The sequence below is a fragment of the Corvus hawaiiensis genome, chromosome 9 (assembly GCF_020740725.1).
Source record: "Corvus hawaiiensis isolate bCorHaw1 chromosome 9, bCorHaw1.pri.cur, whole genome shotgun sequence".
Classification (NCBI taxonomy): domain Eukaryota; kingdom Metazoa; phylum Chordata; class Aves; order Passeriformes; family Corvidae; genus Corvus; species Corvus hawaiiensis.
Window position 1 is genome coordinate 8,120,795 of NC_063221.1, and position 24,504 is coordinate 8,145,298.

The 24,504-nt window shown below is 51.7% G+C and overlaps 2 protein-coding genes across 7 annotated transcripts in view; one reads left to right on the forward strand and one right to left on the reverse strand.

Moving 5' to 3' along the window:
- Positions 1-4,131: 4,131 nt before the first annotated feature.
- Positions 4,132-5,205, reverse strand: PIGC (phosphatidylinositol glycan anchor biosynthesis class C). The gene has a single exon (XM_048313155.1). The coding sequence runs from the start codon at positions 5,119-5,121 to the stop codon at positions 4,243-4,245; it is 879 nt and encodes a 292-aa protein (XP_048169112.1). The 5' UTR covers positions 5,122-5,205; the 3' UTR covers positions 4,132-4,242.
- A 10,789-nt stretch (positions 5,206-15,994) lies between these two features.
- SUCO (SUN domain containing ossification factor) overlaps positions 15,995-24,504 on the forward strand; it is a 40,253-nt gene continuing 31,743 nt past the window's right edge. For 5 of the 6 annotated variants that reach the window (XM_048312820.1, XM_048312822.1, XM_048312821.1 and 2 more), the window contains exon 1: positions 15,995-16,203. In XM_048312820.1, coding sequence (XP_048168777.1) covers positions 16,139-16,203 — 65 coding nt within the window. In that variant the 5' untranslated portion in view covers positions 15,995-16,138. Of the gene's footprint in view, positions 16,204-18,379; positions 18,738-24,504 lie in introns of all 6 variants that reach the window. The other variant, XM_048312825.1, reaches the window with a different exon arrangement.

The following is a 24,504-nucleotide window of genomic DNA, read 5'->3' on the forward strand; positions in this document are numbered from 1 at the left end:
AAGAGAGAAGTGGCCAAAGCTCTACCTCTACACTGATTCATGGATGGTAGCCAATGCTCTGTGGGGTTGGCTGGAAAGGTGGAATAAGGCAAACTGGCAGCGCAGAGGAAAACCAATCTGGGCTGCTGAAGAGTGGAAAGACATTGCCACTCGGGTAGAGAAGCTATCCGTGAAGGTCCGTCATGTAGATGCTCACATCCCCAGGAGCCGGGCTAATGAAGAACATCGTAACAACAAACAGGTAGATCAGGCTGCGAAAATAGAGGTGTCCCAGATAGACTTGGATTGGCAACATAAAGGAGAACTGTTCCTAGCTCGATGGGCCCATGATGCCTCAGGCCATCAGGGCAGAGATGCCACCTATAAGTGGGCACGAGACCGAGGGGTGGATCTAACCATGGACAGTATCTCCCAGGTTATCCATGACTGTGAGACATGCGCTGCGATCAAGCAGGCCAAGCGGGTGAAGCCTCTGTGGTACGGCGGGCGATGGTCCAAATACAAGTATGGGGAGGCCTGGCAGGTTGATTACATCACACTGCCTCAAACCCGCCAGGGCAAGCGCTATGTGCTCACAATGGTAGAAGCCACCACTGGGTGGCTGGAGACCTATCCTGTGCCTCATGCTACTGCCCGGAACACCATCCTGGGCCTGGAAAAGCAAGTCCTTTGGAGGCATGGCACCCCTGAGAGAATCGAGTCTGACAATGGGACTCATTTCAAGAACAGCCTTATAAACACCTGGGCTAGAGAACATGGCATTGAGTGGGTGTACCACATCCCTTACCATGCACCAGCAGCTGGGAAGGTTGAGCGGTGTAATGGACTGCTTAAAACCACCTTGAAGGCACTGGGTGGGGGGACTTTCAAAAACTGGGAGATGCATTTAGCAAGAGCCACCTGGTTAGTTAACACTCGAGGTTCCACCAGCCGAGCAGGCCCTGCCCAATCTGAACCCCTACAAACAACAGACGGGGATAAGGTTCCAGTGGTGCACATGAGAGGTATGCTTGGAAAAACTGTTTGGGTAAAGTCTGCCTTGAGCAAAGACAAACCCATCCGTGGGGTTGTTTTTGCTCAGGGACCAGGTTGCACCTGGTGGGTGATGCAAAAAAATGGAGAGACCCGATGCTTACCTCAAGAGGACCTTGTTTTAGGGTGAACTACCCATGGCTCTGTACTTGTATCAGTATCAGCATGTATATTTGTATATAATTTGGGTAATGCATAGATTTATATGGTTAAAAAAAAAAAAAAAAAAAAAGTTACGTTTCATGTAACATGTTAGTATGGGAAAAAATTCGGGGTGGATAATGTTGGGGTTTTAGTTTAGTCTTAGGTTTTCCTGTTAAAGGAATTTTCTCCCATATGCATGTTGCTAGGGGACAAATAGCTGTACTTAAGAAAGACAAAAAGGGGAGTGGGGCGGGCCTGGCTACTCTTTTGTCTACACCTGGGTGTGGGGACAGTTCGCTCTGAGCGTCCGGAGAGAGAAGCTGCAGAGAAAGGAGCTGCTGCTGCTTTCTTTTTGGCCGTTCTTTCTTCCTGCTGGAAGCAACGCCGGGACCCCAAAAGCCGCTTTTCCCTGCCCTGCTGGAGACCGAGCTGTGGCTGTCCTGCTCCACCGCTGCTTCGAGCTTTCGCTACACTGTAGCCCTGCTTGCCCTGCCTGCCTGGGCCTCCGTGGTTTTTTTCCCATCTGGATACATCTCGTCTGCCACCCGGGATTTGCGTTCGTCCCTGCCATTCCAGCCTGCTGTTCCTGAAAGTCCGGGATCGGCTGCCCAGCGGTTTGTGAAGCCTTTGTTCCATCCCTTCCCGGGATCCCAGGGCACCAGAGCCGGGGGTTTCCCGAGCTCGCTCCGGAGCGCCCCCTGCAGCCGCGGGGGAACCATCGCACCTGCCCTGCTCACCGGGAGCCGCCAGCGCCCCTGCCGGCTGCGAGCGGAACTGCACCCGAGGGGAAAGGGCCCGACAGCCGAGAAGGCTGGCACTGGGTTTGTGATTGCTGTTACTGCCAGAGTTGTTGTTGTTTTGTTTGACTGGTTATATACACATATATATATATAGAGTAAAGAACTGTTATTCCTATTTCCCACACCTTTGCCTAAAGGCCCTTGGTTTCAAAATATAATAACTTGGAGGGAAAAGGGGTTATATCTGCCACTTCAAGGGGGGCCTCTGCCTTCCTTAGCAGACACCTGTCTTTCAAAACCGAGACAACTTCTGTTTTCTTGTCCCAGGTTAGGATGGGCAGGGTATCTTTGTGGGCAAGTGAGAGGAGGGCTAAGCTTTTCCCCAGAGGCTCTCTGGGCAAGGACTGAGGCTGTTGTAATCTACTCCTAGAATTCTGACTGGGATTCTAAGGAAATGAAGGGAAGGAGCTGGGCAGAGCAGAGAGGTCTGGGGCTGTAGGCAGGGCTGAGGCTGCCTGCAGCAGGATGGAACACAGTCTGCATCCACCTGGAGCTGGGTGGATGGAGCCTGCTGCCATCAGTCAAAGTCCCTGGATCTGCACAGGTCCCTGCTCCAGCTGAGGGGATGGTGGCAGCCTGTGCCCATCTCCACCACCTGAAATGTTTGAGTGGTCAATGCTTGCAGTTTTCCTAACCCAGAGCTGGGTTTGACAGTGTGAATTTGGGAAAAATATTTTTGGGGGAAATATTTCTCTGTGGAGGAGTGAGTGCAACAGAAACTCTGCTTTCTTGTAGCCTCTGCTGTGATAGATAGGGGCCAAGCAGATGAGATTTGATTTATTTTTGATTTACATTCCACCCTTGCCCCTGTACCAGTGGGCTCTGTGAATCTGCTTGGGATGACAGCGTTACACTGGCATTAGCTCAGTGTCAGATGGGACATTCTGGTCACTGAGCAGCTTTCTGGGAAACCTCCCTGTGAAAAAACAATCTCCTTTCTGCAGAGCTAAAAAATGTCATCTTGACTCTGAGCATCTGGCTACTCTGTGCTCCCTGCGAGACCTGAGCACGGGCTCCAAACTCCTACAAGTTTTAATTAAAGGCAAAATGAGTAGTCGTTACCAGGACGACAGCAGCAACATTTAACACTTGGCAAGAGCAGTTACAAAGCACTGGAGGTGTTGGGGACTCCGCCGGGGGTTGCTCATTTCCGAGAAAGCCCAAGGAGCACGTGAAAAGCGCCTGCTTTCACGGGGTGGGGAAAATCGAGCAGAAAGATGCACTCCTGCAGCTTTTCCAGAAGAGAAAAGTTTCATTAACACCCGAGTGATGCCAAGTGCAGCCCTGTGAGATGGGGCTGGGGCAGGTGTGGGCATCCCTTCCCTCTTGTGGTGCCGGCTCTGGAGGGCGTTCCTCCCCGGGCTGGCCGGAGCAGGGCTGGGGTTGCCGAGGGATGGGAACAGGGAAAGGGAAAGCGCCGGGCAGGCCGTCCAGGCACCAGGGCTGGCTGTCCTGGCCAGGCCTCCAGCGGGACTTGTTTGCCGGGAGCGCCCTCTGTTGTGGTGTGAGCGGTGCCGGACAGACCGACACCGGACAGATCGTGTCGGAGGGCACCTCCACGGGCCCTGCCGCTGGCCCCGCAGCCTGGCATCTCCCCAGCAGGTGGGTGTGCACCCATGGGGGACTGTGCTGAACTCCATACCTCTGGCTCGGGGTCTGGCCCTGCAGCAAGGCCAGAGCTGCCTCTGGAAAGGAGTTAGAGACGAGAGGAAGGCGTGATGCCCTCTCATGTCACGTCCTAAAGGATTTAAGGTAATGTGTTGTCTGGCAGGGGTGTGAGGCTATTCTGGCACCATAAACTGCAGGGGTGTACGTGAGCAGGTCTCTGCCCCCGGCCCAGGTGCCCTCATGTTCGGCCCTGCAGGTCCATCAGTACCCACGTGCTGCCCCTCCCCGGGAAGTGCTGGCAGTCCCCAGCACACACTGAGGATCCTGGGGCTGAGGACTCCGTGGGCATTGCCGTAGGGCATAGCTGAGCCAGATGTGCATTTCCAAGTGGCTCAGCACCTGTACCCTGAGCTGCAAATGCAAGGCCAGAGCAGACACCTCCCCGCCTGCCTGCACTCCTGCACTGCAGGGCTCACTCAGCTCCTTCCTTCACCAAACCCACGCACGTCATGTCTGGAAACGGGTACTGAGGGGAACACAGAAGTGGTCCTTGTTGCTGTGTGAGAGACTTTATTGGGTCAGGTGTCCTCCCTCACAGGGCTGTCCCCCAGCCAGGACCTTTGCACTGCTCACAGCAGAGGGTCCCCCTGGCCCAGGCCTACATGAGGAACCTTGAGAGATCCTCCTTGATTTCAGCCTCGTCCCACGGCCCGTGGATGTTGTCCTTGAGCAGCTGGAGGCGGATGAGGCAGTAGGGGCAGAGGCAGGAGATGGCGAGCAGCAGGGAGGCGAAGAGCACGGCGCCCACGCTGGAGACCGTGGCCAGCCCCGCCAGCGCTGCCAGCGCAAAGAGCACCGTCACCCCCACGTAGCACCGGGGCGTCCGGGCCTTCAGCTTCTTCTGCAGCATGGGCCACAGGGCGAAGATCTGCATGGCGAAGGTGACCATGACGAAGGCATGCAGGGAGCGAGGCAGGCGAGAGGCCAGGCACACCGAGGCGAAGATGGCCATGTTGAGGGACAGTGTGCTGGACACAATGGCAGCGTTGGCGCCGTAGTCGAAGAAGATGAGGTGACCCAGAAGCATGAGGGCCGACATGGCGTAGATGGTGTCCGTGCTGATGGACTCGGTCAGCGTCTTCAGCACCGGCGAGAAGCCGTAGGTGAAGGCGGCGAACACCAGCGTACTCTTGAGGTCAGCCCAGCGCGTCCGCCCGCTCGCCCAGCGCCCGGCCCCGCCGTCCACGGCATCAAACAGGACGTAGCCGAGCAGGGAGGACACCAGGGCCGCCCCGAAAAGCCCCTGCGGGCTCAGCATCCCGGCGTCCATGTACCACCAGGTGAGCACGAAGACGCAGACGCTGCACAGCTGCTGCACCACCGCTCCCGACTGGAAGACGACGGCCTGGTACCGGTACTGCCGGGCGTGCACGTTCTTCCGCAGCTCCTCCAGGAACCGGTGGTCCACGTAGTTATCGGGGAAAGGCTGTCGCTCGTACAGCACCTTCTGCCACCGCCGCCCGGGGACCGGCTCCATCGCCCCGGGGCGGGCGAGGGGGCTCCGCGGCCCCGGCGCGGCCGCACCTCCGCCGGTGCCGGAGGTGGCGCAAGGGACGCCGGGGCGCTCGCGGCCGCCACCTCCCGGCCGGAGCCGCGGGACACGCGCCGGGAGCCCCGGGCGGGGGCCGGGTCCCAGTGCCGGGCACCGCCACGCCTGAGAGGGGACACCCCCGCCCCGGGCTGCGCTCCCAGCTCCGTGTGAGCTTCAGCAGCTTCTGGGGGTCGGTTCGGGGGACACCCCGGCTCCATGCTGGGATCTGCTCATCCCGAGAGCCACAAGTCCTTGACCTACACACAGGCTGCTGCCAGTGCGTGCTGGGGGCTGACTCGCTTCTGCCTGGCCCCACAAACCGGCCGGCCCGGCGGGAAGGAGGGATGCTTCTGCCATGGTTCCGGCACCGTGGCGAAGGGCTGTCCCCCTGCAGCCCAAATGCAGCCGCCGAGAAGGGCACAGCCGGTCGATGGGATTTAGCCAGGTCCTCTTTGTGCTTGGTTGGATAGCCCGGTGCGTGCCCAGCCTTGCTGCTGGGAGCATGACCCCGTCCCATGCTGCAAGCCCCCACTCCCTGTCCCGGTCCAGCGAGGGACTTGCTTTTCTGGCCAAACCAGGCTCCAGCAACCAGGCCAGGAATGTGGGTGTGATGCTATGAGTACAGGGTGCGCTTCCCCTGCAGCTCCTGCCTGCTCACAGCTCAGTCCTGCCCTGCTCGAGAGTGGAGCAGGAGGAAAGCAGGGCTGGAGAGGTGCAGCTCTGCAGGGACATGCACCTCCTGTGGTGCCCATCTCCACAGCAAAGGGCTCAGCGTGTGCAGCAAGGGGACAAGGGCATATTAAAGGACATGGGGAGGTTTCACAGAGGCCAGAGGTATTTTCCCTAAGTCTGCTTGTGCTTAGGTGAGAGCCTTCCCAGCCCTGGAGAGGTTCTTGCTGTTGAGGAGCTGCTTACTTTGGCCTCACCCGAGAGGCCTTGGCCCAGGGCAAAGCAGCCCCAAACAGTGCCCTGTTTGTGCTGCGGGAAGGGGCATTCATGGCCCTCCTGTCACAGCGGCAGCAGGCAAAAGAACTGTTGGTTGTTTTCACCCCAGTGCCTGCCACTGGACACTCTCCGAACAGATCCCACCTCATTCAGATACGTGCAGAGCAGCAGGTAACGCCCACACTGCTGGTGTGCCTTTGTGGGGGGCCCTCAGGCTGAGCCACACCACAGTGACATCTAAAAAGTGCCACCTCCCAGCCCCATATCACTGCACTTGCTCAGCAGGGCAGGAGCAGCTGCTCACCCTGAGCAGGTACCCCATGCCAAGGGGCGATGCCAGCAGGCTCCAAGCCAGGATGGAGCTGGACTCAGTTTTAGCCGCCCTCCCTAAAAGCCCCCAGCCCCATACTTTGCACAGAGCCATGCATGTGCTTCCATGTGCACAAGCCAGTGCCCACAGGGACAGGGAGTGCTGCCAGCTCCTGTGATTGCTGGCATTGCTTTGGTGGCCAGGGCCTGGGAACTTGAGATTTTGAATGAAATGTCATTCTCCCAAAGTCATGGAGTAAAGCTGGGGCATGCAAGAGGAAAGCTGGGAGGGCAGTATGCTGCTCCTGTTGCTCTGAGAAGTGCCATGACCACCACAGAAGAGGACTGCCACCTGCCATGGGCATGGGCTGTGCTCTCGCTGTGAGTGGTGACAGCAGGTTTGGTTTGACCTGGCCCTGGGCTCTTGTGCACATCTGTAATGCTTTGGGGACCAAGAAGAGCAGGCTGAGCTGGGGCATGAGGCTGCTTCCACGTGATCAGGTCCACATAGAAACCCCTGTGGAGTGGAGAGAATAGAGGTGAGGGGTACTTCTTGTGCCCCTTGAAATCTCCTCTGCTGTGAGCCAGCAAAGTGCCCTTTGGAGGCAGGGAGAAGGGGGAGACTGGGGTTAGTCAGTGACCCACAGCACTCCTGAGCCATGCTGGGTGATGCAAGCTGTGGTGGCAGCAAAGCAAAACCCCTCTAGGAGATGCCAGCACAGCAGCTGGAGCCCCCCACGGGGTGCCCACCTGGACAAGGGGATCACTCTGGCACTAGCTCTGCACCCTTGGCAGTGCCAGCCCAGTGCCAAGACCCACAGGGCCTGGCACCCACCTGGTGCTTGGGAGACCCCAGCAGGGTCTGGGGAGAAGCAGCTGCCACTGCTGTGCTGGCACTGTGTCCCTGGGAGGGGACAGCATGTGCTCTGCCACGTATGATCGCCCCGCCCACAGTGCAAAGGGCAGCTCAGCGCTGCCCAGGTGGCCCAGACTTTGCTGCTGGGCAGTGACTCTCCTGCCTGCACAACTGTCCCCGTGGGACCCACCACGGGACCTGCCACGTCACTGTCACTGGCCGGCCCTGCTGCTCACAGGAGCGCTGTGGAGTCATCCCTCACCCTCCTGGGAGCGCTCCTGGCAGGGATAAGCAAGAGCTAAGGTCAAGAATGCAAAAGTCCTTTGTGAGCATCTAAATTCCCACTCTGGGTTCTGTACCACAAGACCTCCCTCACCTCACAATTTGGTGTCCCCAAGTGCCACTGGCCTCTGGAGAGGCTGTAGGATGGTGAGTGCTTTGAGCCCCTCTGCTGAAATGCAGGAATGAGGAGCTGGATGCCATAGCACTACAAACTCTGGGTATGCTGAGGCTTGGCTCTGCCCTGCCCTTTGCAAAGGGACCACACTGCAGATTTGTTTAGTGTCTTCCAGCTCTGAATGTTTGAATACAAACATTTGTTTGGAAGGAAAGCTAGAAAAGGTGATAGGCTGGGACTGGAATAGCTGGGATTGATCTAAACCTCCACTGGAGATATTTGAATATCAAAGTATCACAGGCACTGCACCCCCGCCACTGGCTTGGGGCTGCCTCCAGGTGTGTGATTCCCCTCGGGATGGGACCATCACTTGTGCTCCAGAGATAAGCTTCAAAATAACTAAACAGCACACTCTGCTAAGGGTCTGAGCTGGCCTGAGGCTGCATGGATGAAGGATGGATCCTGCACCTCAGCCAGGGCTCTTCCCCTGCATCCCTCTGTGTCACCCCATAGTAATGACACAGCACAGCTATGGACTCTTGGGCCTCGTTTCTCTGCCAAGCCATCCCCCAGCCTTTCCCTTTGACCCTGGAGCCAAACCCTCCCTCCGCAGGAATGTTTTTCGGGGGGGGGGGGGGGGGGGAGGTTGGCGCAACTCCAGCTGCTGTGTTTTTCCATGTCCAGAGACCGTCTCCTACCTTAAAAGGCCCCATGACACGGGCTGTGTCTGCTCTCCTGCAACCACCTATTTAAGGATTGTTTGGATTCAGTACCCAGCATGGACTGGGATGACACCAGCCCTGTGCCTTGCAGCTGGGCTGAGCCCTGTGGGGGAATCCTGGGGCAGACAGAGGGCTGGTTGCCCTGGGAGCCCCGCAGTACCTGGACATGGAGGAGTCCGGTGCTGCTCCAGCTCTCCAGGCATCTCCCTTCCCTGTGTGCAGGTCAGATTTCCTGAGCTGAGCTGAGGAGGTACCAAGGCTGCTGGAGAAACCCTGCTCAGAGCCGGGCAGAGCAGTCCAGGAAATTGGGATTGGGTCTGAAAAGCCCACACCAGACTGGCGTCTGCCAGGGCGAGGTTTGGGATATGCTGAGCCTGTTGCAGGGGGAGAAAGATGGGAAGGCTGCTGTGGAACTGGTTGAGGATGTGAGTCAGGGGAGGTGTGATGTGGAAAGGCACATGCTTGCAGGGATGTGACCTCTGGAACACACAGCACATGGGTGGCTGTGAAACTGAGCTCCCTCGCTCCTGGCATTCCCTGATGGTCAGCATGGATCGCTGCAGCCCTTTGGCAAAACACCCTCCTCACCACCCAACTGGGCTCTGGAAAGAGGGTCAAGCCAGCCCAGCCCAGGGCCTGGCCAGCTCCAGGGCAGTGGGTCAGCAGGACCTGTTTTCTAGGGGAACTTCATGAGGGTCAAGCTGTCACCTAGTAAAGATATTTTTGGTTTTTAATCTGCTTTAAAAAAAGAAAATCCCTAGGAAACTACAGCCAAAAATGACATCAGCAATGCACTTTGCCAGTTGCAAGGTGCTCCAGGATGGGGTGAGTACAAACTTCAGCTGCTCAGGTAAGCTCAGCTCAACCTTCAGCCATATGTGGCACATCCCTGACACAGAGATGCAGGGAAGAAAGCAGACCTTGGGGATAAAATAATAAAACCTGCCCATGGGACCTGAGCATGGGTTGTCATGGAAGCTGGAAGGTGAAAACTGAGATTTGGGAACAAGAAGGGTCTTATAGTCCACATGGGTGTCTCCAAGACCTGGCAGAGCAGGGCTGGGGCTCCAAAACAAAGCTTTGCCAAGTGATTTCTCACTCTGTTCCTCTTTGTTTAGCCCTAAATTTGAAGCATAGCGATGGGATGTGAAGTGCTGACCCAAACTCTTCCACGGTTGGTGAAAAGGCATCAAGAGCTGCAGGTGGCAAAACACTGAAAAACCCAACTGCCCAGAGGGTAAAAGCAACGTCCCCCCAGGGTGGTGGTGGCTGGAGCCACACGCCAACTTCCCAGTGCCAGCTCTTCCCCCATCCTGAGCCTCCTACAGCAGCCACTTCCCTCCCCTTGCACCTCTGGGACACAGTGAGAAGCGTGAAGGGACCCAGAGTTTCCTAAAAAGGTTTCTACAGTCTGCCCAGGAGATATTTTTGGTCTACAGATGGGGAGGGGAATACTGGATGAAACCACGTATGCAAACACTGTTGGCTTTTACAAGATGTGTAGTTGGGGAAAAATTTGGAGGTTGCCACTCAGTGTTTTACCCTGGTATGCTGCGAGAGGATCCTCCTCCTGTGTGCTCACCTTCCTTTTTGCCTAGTAAAGAAGAAGCCGTTGTTCAAATACAGCATCGCTTCAGCCCAGAAACACGGCGATTTCCCAGGAGATATCCACGCCAGGAGCCCTCCCTGCCCTCTTCCCATGAGCATCCACCTGGAGCCTCCAAGCAGGAGCCCACATGCTCCGTAAGAGCAGTGCGATGTCGGGGCTGAGGAGTGTTTTACACATGCAGTGCTTGTGTGACAGTGCTCCCTGCAACACGAGCTCGTCTTGCCCCAAAGCGCAGGGAGGGGGTGCCTGGCTGGGCGCTGCGGGACGTGCCTATTCCCCTGTGAGCATGTGAGTCCCTGAGGAGTGACATTCCTGCTACCAGCCACCCCCTACCCCTCTCCCTATTTTTAAATATCTGGCAAGGAGGGGATGCAGCCAGGTGGGAATTTAGTTTATTTTAGTAGTCGGCAAGAACGGGAAGGGGAAGGGAAGCAGCTGAGCCTGTGGCATTCCCTGTGTGTGCCTGGTCAGCCCTTTGGGTCCCTCATCCCCACCACTTGTATCTAGCCGACGTGCTGATGCTCCTGTGTGGGCTGTGCCAGCCTCCCGTGTTCTTGGCACTGCTGCCCAGGGCTCTGACCGCCCTCCAGCCCCAGGGATGTGTGGGGGTGGGTCTCAGGTTTGGGTTTGTGTTGAGAAAGCCACGGATGCACTGACCTGCTGGACCAGGCGCCTGTGACATCCCCCACTGTGGCCTTGATTTGCACATGGCCATAGAGGAAACCAGCCCCGGGCTGCACCAGGTGCTTTCCCAGCCCCTCCTCTCAACCCAGGGTGAGAGGGTGAAAAGGGGAAGCTTTAACCCACACTGTTCTCCTAGAAATAAAGGCTAAAAAAAACTTTACACCTTCATAATGAATTTTGCTGTTTCTCGGTTTCTGCAGTAAAATTTGGTTTTTCTTTTCCCAGGGGAGCTCAGACAGCAGCTGTTGGGAAGCACCCACCGTGGTTCACCCCCTTGCAAGCCCCTGGTTCCACACCACATTTCCATCATGTGATCAAGGATTAATTTTGATTCTCTGTGTCTCAGCTGTCATCAGCCTTTGGACTTTCCCCATTCCATCAGCCCCATCAGATGGCAAGAGAAGCTCTCCAGTGGCTGACCATGTTTGTCTTCTCCAGCACACAGTGGGCTCTGCACTGCTGTCACAGCACTGAGCCAAGTGCTGCTGAAGGTTGTGCCTGGAACACCTGCCAGCCAGGCTAGGATAAGGTGGGTCCCTTCTCCAGGAAGCCATTTTCCATCCATTCCCAATCACTGGCTGTAGGAAAGTGTGTTTGCCGTCATGCAGAGGCTCTGTGGTTCTGAAACAGGGCCAGGAGATGCTGCAGCTTCCTGCTGTACCCTGCCTGGGCATCTCCACTGGAGCAATCATTTTATCTCCTATTTCTAGGCAAAGTTAAAATTTCAATGAAGCCACGTGAAATGAGAAATCGAAATACAAATGTTTTAAAAAGTGACATTCCCACTTCAATTCATTTTCTTCATCTTACATGAAGTTTTGACTTCCAGGTTTTGAGCCACTAAAGAGGGGGCTCAGAGCCAGGTGGAGGAGACCTGGACCCAGCTGTGCCCCCCAAGAGCTGCCCAAGGGGCTGTCACAGGTGGTCCTGGAGCTTTTGGGAGCCGTGGCACTGTGCCACCTGTGCCAGATTTCAGAGGCTCTTTCAGGCAGGGTCAGGGCTGCTGGCTGGAGATCTGAGCAGTGGCTCTCCTGTACCAGGCCACGCAGCCCCAGTCGGGTGTCACTGTGTCCCTGCCTGCCAAGAGCTGCCCGGCGCCAGCCCATGTTAATTAACCCTAACGAGGTTAATTAACCCTAACGAGGCTCCGTGCACAGAGCGCTCCGGTGACCCCGCCTGCAGGAATCTGTCGTTGGATCAGCCGGTCACTGTGACCGAGGTCATCTCGGCATCTCTCGGGATTTAAAGGAGTGTGGAAGTAGGAATCAGCATCCATGCAGGGGGATGCCCACATTTGGGACCGCAGAGGCACAGCCCATGTGTCACAGACAGTTTGCTGAGTGATGAAAGAGCAATTACCAGCTCAGCTGGAGGCAGAGCTGCTCCTGTTTGATTTTCCAAGGTAAATTTTTCCAACCTTTATTTTTTGCACACCTTTCCTTTTGGTGTCAATTGCAGAAGAAGTAAAAGAAGCTGAGGATTTTTTAACAAGTTTTATGCTGGTTTGCTGGATTCTCTCCTGCAAATGGTTAACGCTTCATCTGAAGTCAGAGGAAGGTCTCTGAACCAATTTTGCAATTTACAGCTTTTCCTTTACCAAGTAAGAAACAGGCAGGAAATTAAACAGGAAATTGTGTCTGGAAGGAACAAAAGTTGTGTTGTCAGAATCTGCTTATGAAAGATTTACTTTATTTTAACCAGTAAGGAGCCAAGATCAATAGTCAGAAAAGGAAGGAGTTTGTGTGAATTAAATCACACGTAAAAAAAAAAAAAAAAAAAAAAAAGGCAACACTTGGGAAAACAAGAAGCCTTTGTAAAGAGCAGATAGGGATGAATGGGAGAGAAGGCTTTGCCACTGCAGCAAACAAATGCTGGAAAGTGCTGAAAGGCAAAAGCCCAGGGTGTACCCCAGCATCAGGTGTCTCTCCAGAAGTCAGTCCCAAAATGCCCAAATCTCTGGGAGATAACTCTACAGCCAGGCCTGTTGGAGTGTTAGAGTGCAATGGATGAGTCCCATTGCTGTGCAGGTAAAACAGCAGCACCTCCTCTTTCCTCCTGCTCAGAAGGTGTCCTGTGGGTGGCCACCTCCAGCTTTCCCTACTCGGGGTGCCAAGCACCACAACCCAGGTTTTATTCCTGGCCAGCAGAGTGATGTTCCCTGCCCTGGGGACACAGGGTGAGTGGTGGCTCAAATTCAGCCCCAGAACTTCATGGAAACTGCCCCAGATCACCTCGGCCTAGGGTTTTCCATGAGGAATTTGGCCAAGAGCAAGCAAAAAAAACCCTGCTACAGATGTGCAGCACTTTTTGAGAATCCCATGCAAATATCTGCTCCCTGGTAACCCCATGGTCCATTGGGTTTTGGGTTAGTTAGGGGCTCCATTTGGGAGATTGGGTAATCTGCAATTTTTTTACTCATATTGCTCATCTTATCAATGGCTGAGAAACAAGCTTAGCAAGTACTGGTTTGTGGGTATGGCAAAGGTGGGGACATCTAGACCCCGCCTGGCTGATCCAGGCTCTTCTGGGGGATGCTCATACCTGACGGGACTGACTCAAAGGGGCTTTTTCTCCAGGATCCCAGCACTGTGAAGCTTCCCCTGAAATGATGTGTCCTCCGTGGCAGCTCTTTGGCTGTGTTTGGTCTAAGCTGTGGTTACTCCCCAGTTGTTAATGGGATCACAGTGCATGTGGGATCTGTGCCAGGAAGGAGCAGCCCCATGGGCTGAGCCACTGTGACTTCACAGCCTTCTCCAGTCCTCGAGGATGCTGCAGGAATTCCTGTCCCGGGAGCACAAGAGAGGCTGACACCAGAGACAGGCTCAGCCTGGGGCAGAGCTGAGGCCAAGAGCTCTGGCTGGCAGTGCTCAGCAATGGGTTAATAAATGTTTACCAGCTCTTCCAGCAGCCAGATAAGCAGTTGTTTGAATTTCCAGTGCTTCACGGATGGATGCTCTGGTCCTGGCCACCCCCAACACGTGCTTTGTGGCCAAGGCTGGGGGGATGGGGAAATGCCCCGAGGCACCCCCCAGCCCCGGCGGGGAAGAGGCACTCCCGGACCTGGTTCAAACAGCAGCGGGCGGGACCAACGCCGCTGCACCCACACCTAGGGAGTTTCCCGGCGCTGGGGCAGCTCCTGTGGCCAGCACAGAGGAGTGTCCCTGGTCACACGGACCCGCTGGGAGAGCCCCCAGCGGGCACTGGCTCTGGGGACGCGAGGCACAGCCGCTGCCAGAGCCGCCCTCCCGGACACTTCCATCTCCCCATAATCCGTACTGTGGTTTACTCACACACTAGCACAGCCTGTAGCGCGTTTTCCTCTGCTACAGGGTCCTGTTCAATTCCACGGGTTTCTTCCAAAACTTACCGGTGACTCGCACAGGAATTCCCTAACGAGTCACGGCCTCTCCCAGCAGCTCCAAGCCAGGCTTCTCATTAATGCGTATAAATATCTCAAAGATGGGTGTCAAAAGGATGGTGCCAGGTCTTTTCCGTGCTGCCCAGTGACAGGATGAGGAGCAAAGGCCATAAACTAGACCATCTCAACAAGAGGAAAAACTTCTTTCCTCTGAGGGTGGCAGAGCACTGGAACAGTCTGGCCAGGGAGGTCATGGATTCTCCCTCTCTCTCTCCCACCTGGATGTGGTCCTGTGTCACTTGCTCCAGGTGACCCTGCCTGGGCAGGGGGGTTGGACTGGATGATCTCCAGAGCTCCCTTCCAACCCCAACAGTTTGGGATTAAGTGTGGGCCAGCAGGTGTTGCTTTGCACCCTGGGTCCTTGCTTGCCTTCTGTGCTGTTATTCCTCCATTTTCCAAACAAACACAGCAGGGATCCACCCGGGATCCTTCTGCAATAGCCCCCTCCTCAGGCACTACAGGACAGGCTCTTTCTGCCACAGGATGACGCCTGGTTTGCTGGGAGGGTGTTTTAAACTCCAGTCTGTCAGAGATGGGGCACAAAGCTGGAAAGTCTCCCTTATCCCTTCTCCATGCATTGGCTGCTGTCTGTGGCATGTGGAGCTCTCAGAAGGGCAGAGGATGCCAGGTGTTAACAAAGGCACAAAGTTACAGGGTGAAAAATCAGGAAAAGAACAGACACAAAGACTTTCCAGAGGTTTCCATTGCTGGCTGGGAACATTCACCTGCAGTGGGCTGACTCCACTCATGCCACCCCGCAGCTCTGTAAGGGCCGGGTCATGGGGCTGGAGCTGCTCTGGGGAAAACAGCAGCTGTGACCTGCTGCTGCCGAGACTGCCGTGATTCACACCCTCCCTGCAGCCTGAGCTGTCCTTCCTCGTTCAGAGTCCTGACATGTGCACGTTTCCAGCGTGGCATCCTCGTGACTCATCCACCTTCGCCTTCCAGGGCTCCCTGTGCCGGGCCTTGCTGCCCTGGCTCCCCTCGCGCTTCCCGTCATTGGGAACCCCGATCCCCGAGTATGTTTTTGGCAGGAGTGAGCCGCAACGAAAGTTTTCCTGGCTCAGTGTAAAGACCAACGCTGCAGATGGGCAGATTTGGGCTGGTTATCCACAAAATGCCTCGTGTTTTGGTGACAGCTGGTGCTTTTCTACCAGTCCAGTGTCAGGGGAGGCTCCCCTCTTCTGTCCCACACTGCCCACAGACGCTACCTGGCTTGTATTCCCTGAGCGTCTCCCAGCAGCACTCCCTGCTAGCGCCTGGCTGTGCTCGGCCTCCGCTCCCACAATGGCTATAAACGTGCGCTGACGCATTTCGGGTGTGCCCACGAGCAGGGGGTGAAGCCGAGCCCCGCTGCCCCTCACAGACCCCTCGAGGCGCCGGTAAAATGGCGGCCGGAGACGGGCGCTGCGTCCCGTCCGGCCCAGAACTACAACTCCCGGCCTCCCCCGCGCGGCTTTACCTCTGCGGGCTTCAGCTCTCGGCAGCCTCTAGAGAAGCCTGATCAAAATAAAAAAATAATTAAGAGCTGTCATGTGGGAGTGCCGGTGCTTGAAATGTCCCTGGAAACCTAGGCAGCGACGCTCCTCGGGTGCCTCGCCGCCGGTGGTGGTTTGGCCGCCAGCCGTCGTTTATCACTACGGCGATTTCCCTTTAACGGCTTATTTGCCCGAGACACCTCACAGAGCTGGGTCCTTGGAGGGGCGGGGAAAGACGAGCCCGCTGCCCAGTCGGCGGGGCCGGGGGGCGGGGCCACCCGAGGGGCGCTAAGGCCATTGGCTGGCGGCGCGGAGCGTGTGACGCGCATCCTTCCAGCTCAGCGCGTGACACGGTAAAAGGGGCGGGGCGGGGGCCCGGCCCGGCGGGTAGTAACGGCCGCGCGCGCGCGCGGGGAGGGGCTGTGCGCAGCAACGGCTGTTCCCCCTCAGCGCTTCCCGCCGCGCGTCCCGGCGCCGCCGCTCCCGCTGCCCCGGAGGAGGATGCGCCGCCTCGCCCCGGCCGCGCCAGGTAGACGGGGGAGACGATGAGGGAGCCGCCCTGCCGGCCCCTGGCGCTGGGCTCCTGCCTCCTGCTCTGCGTTCTGCTCTGGTGAGTGCCGGCCTCTCAGCCCCAGCGCCGCTGGAGACCCCGGGCCGCGCCCGCTGCCGCGGTGGGGAGCTCTCCCTGGGCGGGATGCGGAGAGCCGGGGGTCGGGAGGTGGGAATGGGGCCCTGGGGAGTCACAGAATCCTTAGGGTTGGCAGGGAGTTCTGGAGATGATCCATTCCAGCCCAGGCAGGGTCACTTGGGGCAGGTGACACAGGAGCGTGTCCAGGCGGGTTTTGAGTGCCTCCAGGGAGAGAAAACCCCACGACCTCCTTAGGAAGCCTAGGAAGGGACGGTGCTTCGTTTCGGGTGGACCGGGATGTGTGCTCGTGCTGGCCAGCATGCGGTGTTCCCGTACGGAAGGTGACAGCTTTCGGGAGGGCGATTCCCGCTGCCGGGAGCGGCAGTAGTCACCCGGCGGTGTCAGGTGAGGGTTGAACGCACACACCGGGGTTCAAAGTTACGTGTGTGTTGTTGTTGCCTCTCTGTGCTTTTACCGGAGGCATCCTTGCCTTTCCGGTTTCAGGCTGAGCTCTTGCATTATTCTCTGGAAGATCGCGGTGCCTCATTCTTGAAACCCTTCTTCTGAGTCTGTCGGGAGTAGCGTTAAATTAGACCCAGTAAATCTTACTTTTTCATTGATTATGCCTTTGATAGTGTTTTTTATAGTGATTATCTCAACCGTACTTTGTTCCAGCATCTCCTGTTTGCTTTGCTTTCAAACTTCCTTAAGAGATGACATTTACCAGAATACAAATATTAGTAGAATATATTTCTGTATGTTAAGTTCCAACCTCCTTAAACCTTGGCCCTCTTTGAACTTGGTGATTCACTGTTTGAGAACTGATAGCCAGCTTGAACAGCAAACTGCAAATGGAACAGCCAGAGTCTGCTGTATTACTATAGTACAGTTCCTGTAGATTGTTCTACTTAAAAAAAGAAATCATCTTGAAGTTCTGGCTTGTCTCACAGTTTGATGAAGCGAGGGAGCCCAGGCATCTGTATCTACACAATCAGTTGCAAATCTGGTGCTGACGCTTGTGTTACTGTGTGTGAACAGTCCTGAAGCAGATTTGCTTTGTGTCATCACATTTTTGGGTTTTGGAGACAAAAGTGAATCTAAAAAGTGCTTGGAAACTCGGTTGCTGAGTTTACATTTAGCAAAATTTAAAACAAAAAAAGCTCCTGGCCTTGTGGGTTTGATCAGGTGAGCTGTGAGCCTCATGAACTGTCTCCAGACAGCTTTGCTTTTACTCCTTGAACAGCTAAGTTTCTTCTGAAAAGGCAGAAGGTTTTAGTTGTATGGCTAGGATTCCTGTTAGGAAAACAGTTTTTGTTTCTTGATTGGAGTGTCGTGAGGGCTGATAATCTGTTCCTGCCTGCAGGTAATTTGTTAGTGGAAGAGGTTCTCAGCTTAATGATCAATAGGTGGTCAGGTTGATTTTTTTCATTGCTGTGTTCTTCGCCTGCTGTTTCAACAGAACTTGATTTTGTGAAAAAGTTCGGGCATCTAGTCCATGTTAATGAAGGGCTGTCATGTTTAACTATCTTGTTGGAATAATATATTTGTTTTGTAAATCTCTGACAACTTCTGTGTTCCTCTTTGGTGTGGTTAGGAGAAAATGGAGCTTTTTTTTGTCTTACTCTTCAAAAGGGATTGCTCTTTCAAGCAGTGTCTTAATTGATCTCAGAGTTTGGACTGGAGTATCTCAAACCTTTTACAACTTAAAAAATAAGGGTTCACATTGTGTGTTCAGCTGGCTCACTGGCTGGTTTTGATTAGGAGCCAGTGGATTATTTAAATATTGAGGGATGCAACTCCGGTTTCCTAGTCCGCTGTGCTCATATGAATTCACATGAGAGAGTTTGAAAACTTCTGTCTTCAGGATGGCTTTGGGACCTGTTTTAATTTCAGTAGTCATGTCAGGGTTGTGATTAGAAAGTCTTGAAGTCTGTCGGTTCCTGCATTGTTGGTGGACTATATATGTTGATAAATTGTGAGTTTATTTAACTTTTTACTGTAAAGAAAATCAGCACTTTTGTTCACTTAAGCATTTAAGAAACTTAAAATAGCAAATGGAAAGATTTGTGTTATAAATGTCGGCTTTTTAAATTTAGTTGTTTTGAAATGTAACTTTCAAAAGACTTAGTTCTAGCAGGAGGGACATTTCTCTTTACAGGTGAAACTGGTGGTCAACAGATGATCAAATGGAACCCCAAAAGGCAGGGAAAAAAACCACTAGACAAAACAGCTGCTGAAAGAACATGCTGCTGGAATAATGAAGACAGAATAATGGACAATGATTGTTCTGCTTCTGATGAAGAAGAAAAGCTATGTCTCCTTCAATCAAGACACCCTCTGAGGGAAAGTCAAAAGCTAGTTACAACAGACTGGGCTGAAGTTAGACAGAAGGCACTAAAAAAAAAAGATTTTGGCTTAGCCCAGGAGCCACTTCTAGCTCTGCCAATCAGATATGGCTGAGGGAATGTTGAACCAAAATGCGTGAAGATGTTTGGACTCCCTTATCTTATTTTTTGGTGTGGGGTTTTTTTTTTTTTTTTGGCGTGGGCTTTATTTTATTTCTGGATAGATGTTGCCTCTTTGTTTGAAACTAAGCTTAAAATAGGAATTTTTAAAATCTCTCATCATGTATTTTTCAAGCTCACCTAAGGAAGTTGGTTCAGTGGGAAAGTACTGGTTGGTAAAAGTCAAGTGGTGGGAGGAAATAATTGATTAGACACTTTAACCAGAAGATGTCACCCTGTATATTAAAAATGTGACTGTGCATTAGGAGATGTAGGAAAGTGCAGAAGCTTGAGTAGGGATTTGTTAGCCTTTTCAATAAAGGGGATGTGATGCTCTTTGGGAATGCAGGGTCAGAGTTATCAGTACTTGAGGCTTTCCGAAGTTGGAACAGACACAGCTCTGACAGACCTGAGCCAACAAGATTGTTCCAAGTTTCAGAAGAGCAGGATGGCTGCATGGCTTTAGGGAAATGCTTTTGATGGAGGTATGGCTTAGGAATGTAGTGCTCTAAAAATAATAGGCATTTGTGCAGTTTGGAGCTTCAACTGTGTGTGACAAATGACTCCTGTTGTCCTGAATTCACAGAGTTCTTCTTAATGCTTCAGTTAATCCCTTTGTGTGGATGATCATAATATAAAAAATACGTTTAAAACTTGGAGTGCTTTGTAGTTTGACAATATCCAGAGCTGAGTAAGTGAGTAGATTTAGATGCTTGTAGGATATCGGTACTATCTGAAGTGAAACCAGCTGTTACAGCTGTTTGAAGAGTAACCTGTATTAATTATTCTGACATCAGCTTTTGCCTGCCATAAGCTGCACTTCCAAAGTGTTAGTTGTGAGTTTAATAAGGAAATCGTGCATACAGTAATTTGTCTTTATATCCCAGAAAGTTCATTGCCATATCCTGACCTACTTAGGTTCTATTAACTCTGATACTTGGGTTTACAGCTGTGAGTAAAAGGAAGATGGGGATAAGTGCATGTGCACTTCAGGATCCTTTAGTTGTTACTGTGTGAGTATCCTGCATCAGGAAATGCTTTGTGTCAAAGTGATTTAGTAGCAAGATGTGCTGGTTTTGATAGCAAACCTCTGGCCTAGGAGCTCTGACTCTGAAATCCGCCATGAGAATGTACCCTGAAAATTGTAAAGGTCGGATTGGGTCAGTGGCACAGCCAGGAATGAAGCCTGTACAAGGCACAAGTACAGTGGAAAGGGATACTGGTTTTTATTCCCACCTATTAATGTGTAGATTCATGTGAATTTTAATGAGAGAAAATATTTCTAGTTTGGGTTTCCATTTTCAGTCTTGTCCAGTTTTGAAGGTGTGCTTGTTGAAAGCTGTAATGCAAGAGGAGCTCTGAAAAACAGTGCTGGACTGGCACTGTGATAACATCACGGGGGTTTATTGTGTGCTCCTGCTGCACAGGTGACAGCTGTGCAAATCACACTTTACTAATGGAGCATTTACTTGCCTCATTATTGACTTTTGCTTAAACCTAGAGCTCGCATCTGTTAATAGCAGAAAGGTGTGAGTGGTAGAGCTGGGGAGTGAGAGGTTTGTGTTCCAGTGTAATGTGCCTCTTACCATTGAAGTCTTCTTTTCAGCACAGTGCCCTAATGATCTGATGGGACTGCAAGTGTAACTTGCTTGTAGTGGGGCTCACAATTTTATCTGGTGATTCTCCTCATGTGTATGTAAATCCCTTCAGAGATTGATACTAAAATAAACACGGTGTGTGTGCATTTTATAGCAGGAAGAAATGAAATTATTTGGGCATTATTATAATCAGAACTGTTGTTCCAGGCGTCTGACTGCAGAATGGAAAGTATGTTCCTAGGTATGGAGTACCTTGTTTGGAAGTGTCTTTGATCTGTGATTAAGGTTGGGACAAAAGCGGCACTGGAACTCTTGGGCTCCTAAAAATGAAAATTGAATCTGCCCAGCTTACAGCTTGCTCAAGTTGAAGGTGGTGTATGCAAGCAGGGGCTCTGGTGTCTTACGCAAAACAACTGCTTGGCTCAATCAATTATTGAATATTTACCTTCTAAAATTATTTGAAAATCAGTGAACTGCTTTCATGCAGTATCTTCTAAAAGATTTGTCCTAGAAACTTCAAGTTTGTTTGTTTGTTATGCAAATGGTGTACTAAAGTGGCCTCTACCCCATCAGGAGGTTGCCAGAGGTTGCCGTGTTGGTGTAGAAGACCCTGCCTGTTGCCTGAAATGTGCCTCCCTTGAGCACTTTATTTGAACTCTTTCTGAAATGTCTTTCTCTAACCTGCAATTAGTTCTTTTTAACTTTGATGTTCTTGCTGTGAGTCTTGTACAGAGTAGTTATTTTCATGTCTTTAGTTCTCATTACTAATCCAGCTTTTGGGAAGTTCCGTGCTTCTTTCAAGGGGAGGACACACAGTGTCTTTTAGTTAACTCTGGAGGTACTGCAGCCCTCTGCCTGGAGAGGGCGTTATTTTTGTGCGTGAAAAAATTTAACCAAGAACAGGGTAACCTAGAACTTGCTAAATCTAAAATCTTCCCTTGTAATTCTTGGTGGAAATACAGAACTGGTAAAACATACAGACTCATCCCAAAGCTTGGGTGAGTGAAAATGTTGATGTGAATGACAAACTGGATTGGAATATTAGTAAGAGGTTCCAGCAGTTCAAAAATTAACTCAGGTGCACAAAGGAATGGCAATGGCTTGGCTTGGTTTTGAAATGGCAACCAAGATACTGCTGAAATCTCTCATAGATGAAAAGCCTATTAAAAAGATATTATACAATATCTGGGAGGCAGGTGATAGTAGCTTTACAACGATCTGTGGTGAAGTTCATGTTGCTAAACTTACAATAACGTTCCCCTCCTTGGCACTGTTAAGCTGTGTTGCACTTAGGGTGGGTTTTTAGCATGAGGAGTTGGTGCAGAGCAGCTGCTGGTTCTGAGACTGCTGTTGCTATGCCTGTGTAGACAAGCGTATGAATTTAAGCAATGAAGGAAGTATTGAAAGGTGTGTAACTACACATTCTAAAAGCCTTAAAATTTACTCAGTTGTGTGGCTGTTCTGTTGTTTTCCTGTAGTCTTTGTGGTTGGTAGCAGGTTTTATGGTGGCTTTTTTCTGGAATGTGTGCTCTTCCCCAAACTCTTGCATCAGAGAAAATAACTAGAGTTTGAGAATGCAGGGAGCTTCTCATAAGCTGCAGTCTTCACTCAGTATTGCAGAAATCTGTTTCCAAGAAACACTAGGAACTGCCTGTTCCTTTGAGCACTTCCAGAGGGACACCTTTTGGGGGTTATGACTTCTGCCCTGCTTTAAGTGCCTGAAATAGGGCACCTGGATACTCCTTTCAAGAAAGAAGAGGTTTGTGTTTGTTTCAGTGCTACATTGGAACATGCATTTAATGTAGGTTGTTGTGTGTCTATTAGGGTCGCAGAGTCCTGTGAGGGTGCTTTTACCTCAGCAGCCTTTTCCAGGAGAGGATGGGAGGAATGCTGGGAGCACTTTAAGCAAGGAATGGAGTTGGTTTCCGTTGTCTAACTTGGGACAACAGTAGACAGTCATAAACAAATAGTGTGTTCTCCCTCTGTCTTCTTGAATTTGATATCTGAGCATACCTTGGCTCAAGGCTGACTTTCTTCCTTGCCCCCCCCCCCCCCCCGGACTTACTGGAATGTATCCACAATCTCCAGATCAGAGCAGAGAGTGCAGATTCCCATGGGCTAAAGGGGGGGGATGCAGGACTACCCCTTCAGGCAGTAAATCAGTTAAATCTGATGAAGTATCTGGTGCTCCTGGAACCTCCTTTTGCAGGCTTTGCATGCTAATGGCATTTAAAATGCTGAAAGCCTTATTTTAAACCAATGGTTGGAATCTCATTGTCTGAAGCTATGAAATTCAGTATTGTCAGAAGTATCTTTGTGTTTGGCTCCTCTGAATAAGTGAAATAACTGTTTGGAGAGTACATTCTTTGCAAAGTGTGGGCAAGCTATTAAAAACTTAATTGCAAAATACCACGGAGTGGTAAAGGATATGCAGAAAAAAAGCTCCAATTTCAGATGTTTTTATTTGTTTTTTTAAGCATGTGAATCAAGCTAGTGGTAGGAAATGTGGTGATACCAGTGCCTGGCTGGCAACATCCTTGCTTAGTCTAGATCTGTAGTTTTAGTTTTCAGCTTTTTTCTCCCTTAAAAGTCCGTCATAACTTTCAAAATTATCTTAGTTAACACATGCTGCTCTTCTGTGGTAATAAATGGCTCCTTAAATGAATGGTGTTTTTTGCTTTGGGTTTTTTTGGTCTTTTTTTAACTTGTATTGAAAAAGATGAATGGTTCTTCTTTGCATTTATCAAGATGTATTGGCACTTCATATGCAGAAATGAGTGTTGTGTCTGGGAAGGTTGTGCTGCAGCAGTTCAGTGTCTTGCGAATGGCTTTCCTCCTGTGACTGGTTGAAATAATGTCCTGGTCTTCATTTTCTATGACATTTACTCTATTCCACAGGCCCTTTTAAATACAAGTCCCCCTGGCTGAACTGTTGGGAGAGAAAGATTGATTCCATTAAGTTGCTGGGGGAGAGAGGGAGGATTCCCTGCCTTTGCTGTTTTTCCAGTGTTGCTAGTGGCTGCAAGGCAGGTTCCTGCTGACTGGAGAGCTTGGTTGTGGATCTGCTGAGCTCCTCATTCCTGCAGAGTCTTTTTTCTTTGACATTTAGCTGGTGAAAGCAGTCGCAGACCTGTAGGACTTGTTCAAGGCAAAAGGTATTTTGCTACCTTCCTTGCCCTTTCACAGCTTTTATTATTTAAACCTCATTAATCTGAAGTCAATTACTCCGTAATGAAGAAGATGGTCTTCAACAAACAGGTGCCTCTTCCCTGCTCACAGGCCTGCTCTGCTGGCTCTCTACCCCTGGCCCAAACCCCTCCTCTTGCACAGGCTTATCTGAACTGATCTGTGAATATTTTGAGTAGGGAATTGTCACATGGCAGCCATGGTGACATCTTCATTCTCCCTCTTAGCTGTTGGACACTGGCACATCTGCACCTGTTGATAATACAACCCTCTGAGATATGTCAGTGGTTACCTTGGAGGGAGACTGTTCCCTGTGCCTGCAGGGAGGGCTTGGAATTGGTACACTGGTGATAAATTCCTTTTATTTTCCCTTTGCTTAAAATTCCTCTGTCTTGCAGGTGTCAAATGTAAACTGTTCTGAACTGCTTCACTCTCCAGTGTCCAGAAATAGGTCTTGTTTGGGGAAAATTTATGAAATTAATAATTTAGAGGACTGAACTGAAGCTGTGTGTCAGTGTTGTATGAAGTCTTTGGAAAGGAAAGGCTAAGCTGTTTCTCTCTGGGAAGATCAAATGGTATAAAAACTCCTCTTACCTTCATATTTTGGATTTTTTTTTTTTTAGCTGTAGGTTGTATGATTAATTTTTCTTACCAGTTGTTTGTTTTCTACTTGATTTTTATGCCTGTCAGAACAGGTATCCATAGCTTCACTATCTCTGATAGTTTTCTGTGCCTCCTTTACAGTTACTTAAAGAGTTTCAGCCAAATCAGAAGTGGATGGTCCTTCACATGAAACCTGCCCTGCAATTTCAAAACCACCTGCACTTTTGAATTTCAGTGCGTTCCTTTCCAAAAGCAGAACAGCCATCAGCCAGCCATGGCCAATTTGTATAGCAATGAGTGTAGTGAACCATTCAGATAGGGGTGAGCAGCATTTCTGCTTCAGTGGGCAACCACAGCATGAGCCTGCCCTGAGAAAAGTAAAGATTCCCCCA

What these genes read in the sequence shown, in the direction of transcription:
- PIGC (XM_048313155.1), bottom strand. Translation starts at nt 5,121, where the DNA reads ATGGAGCCGGTCCCCGGGCGGCGGTGGCAGAAGGTGCTGTACGAGCGA.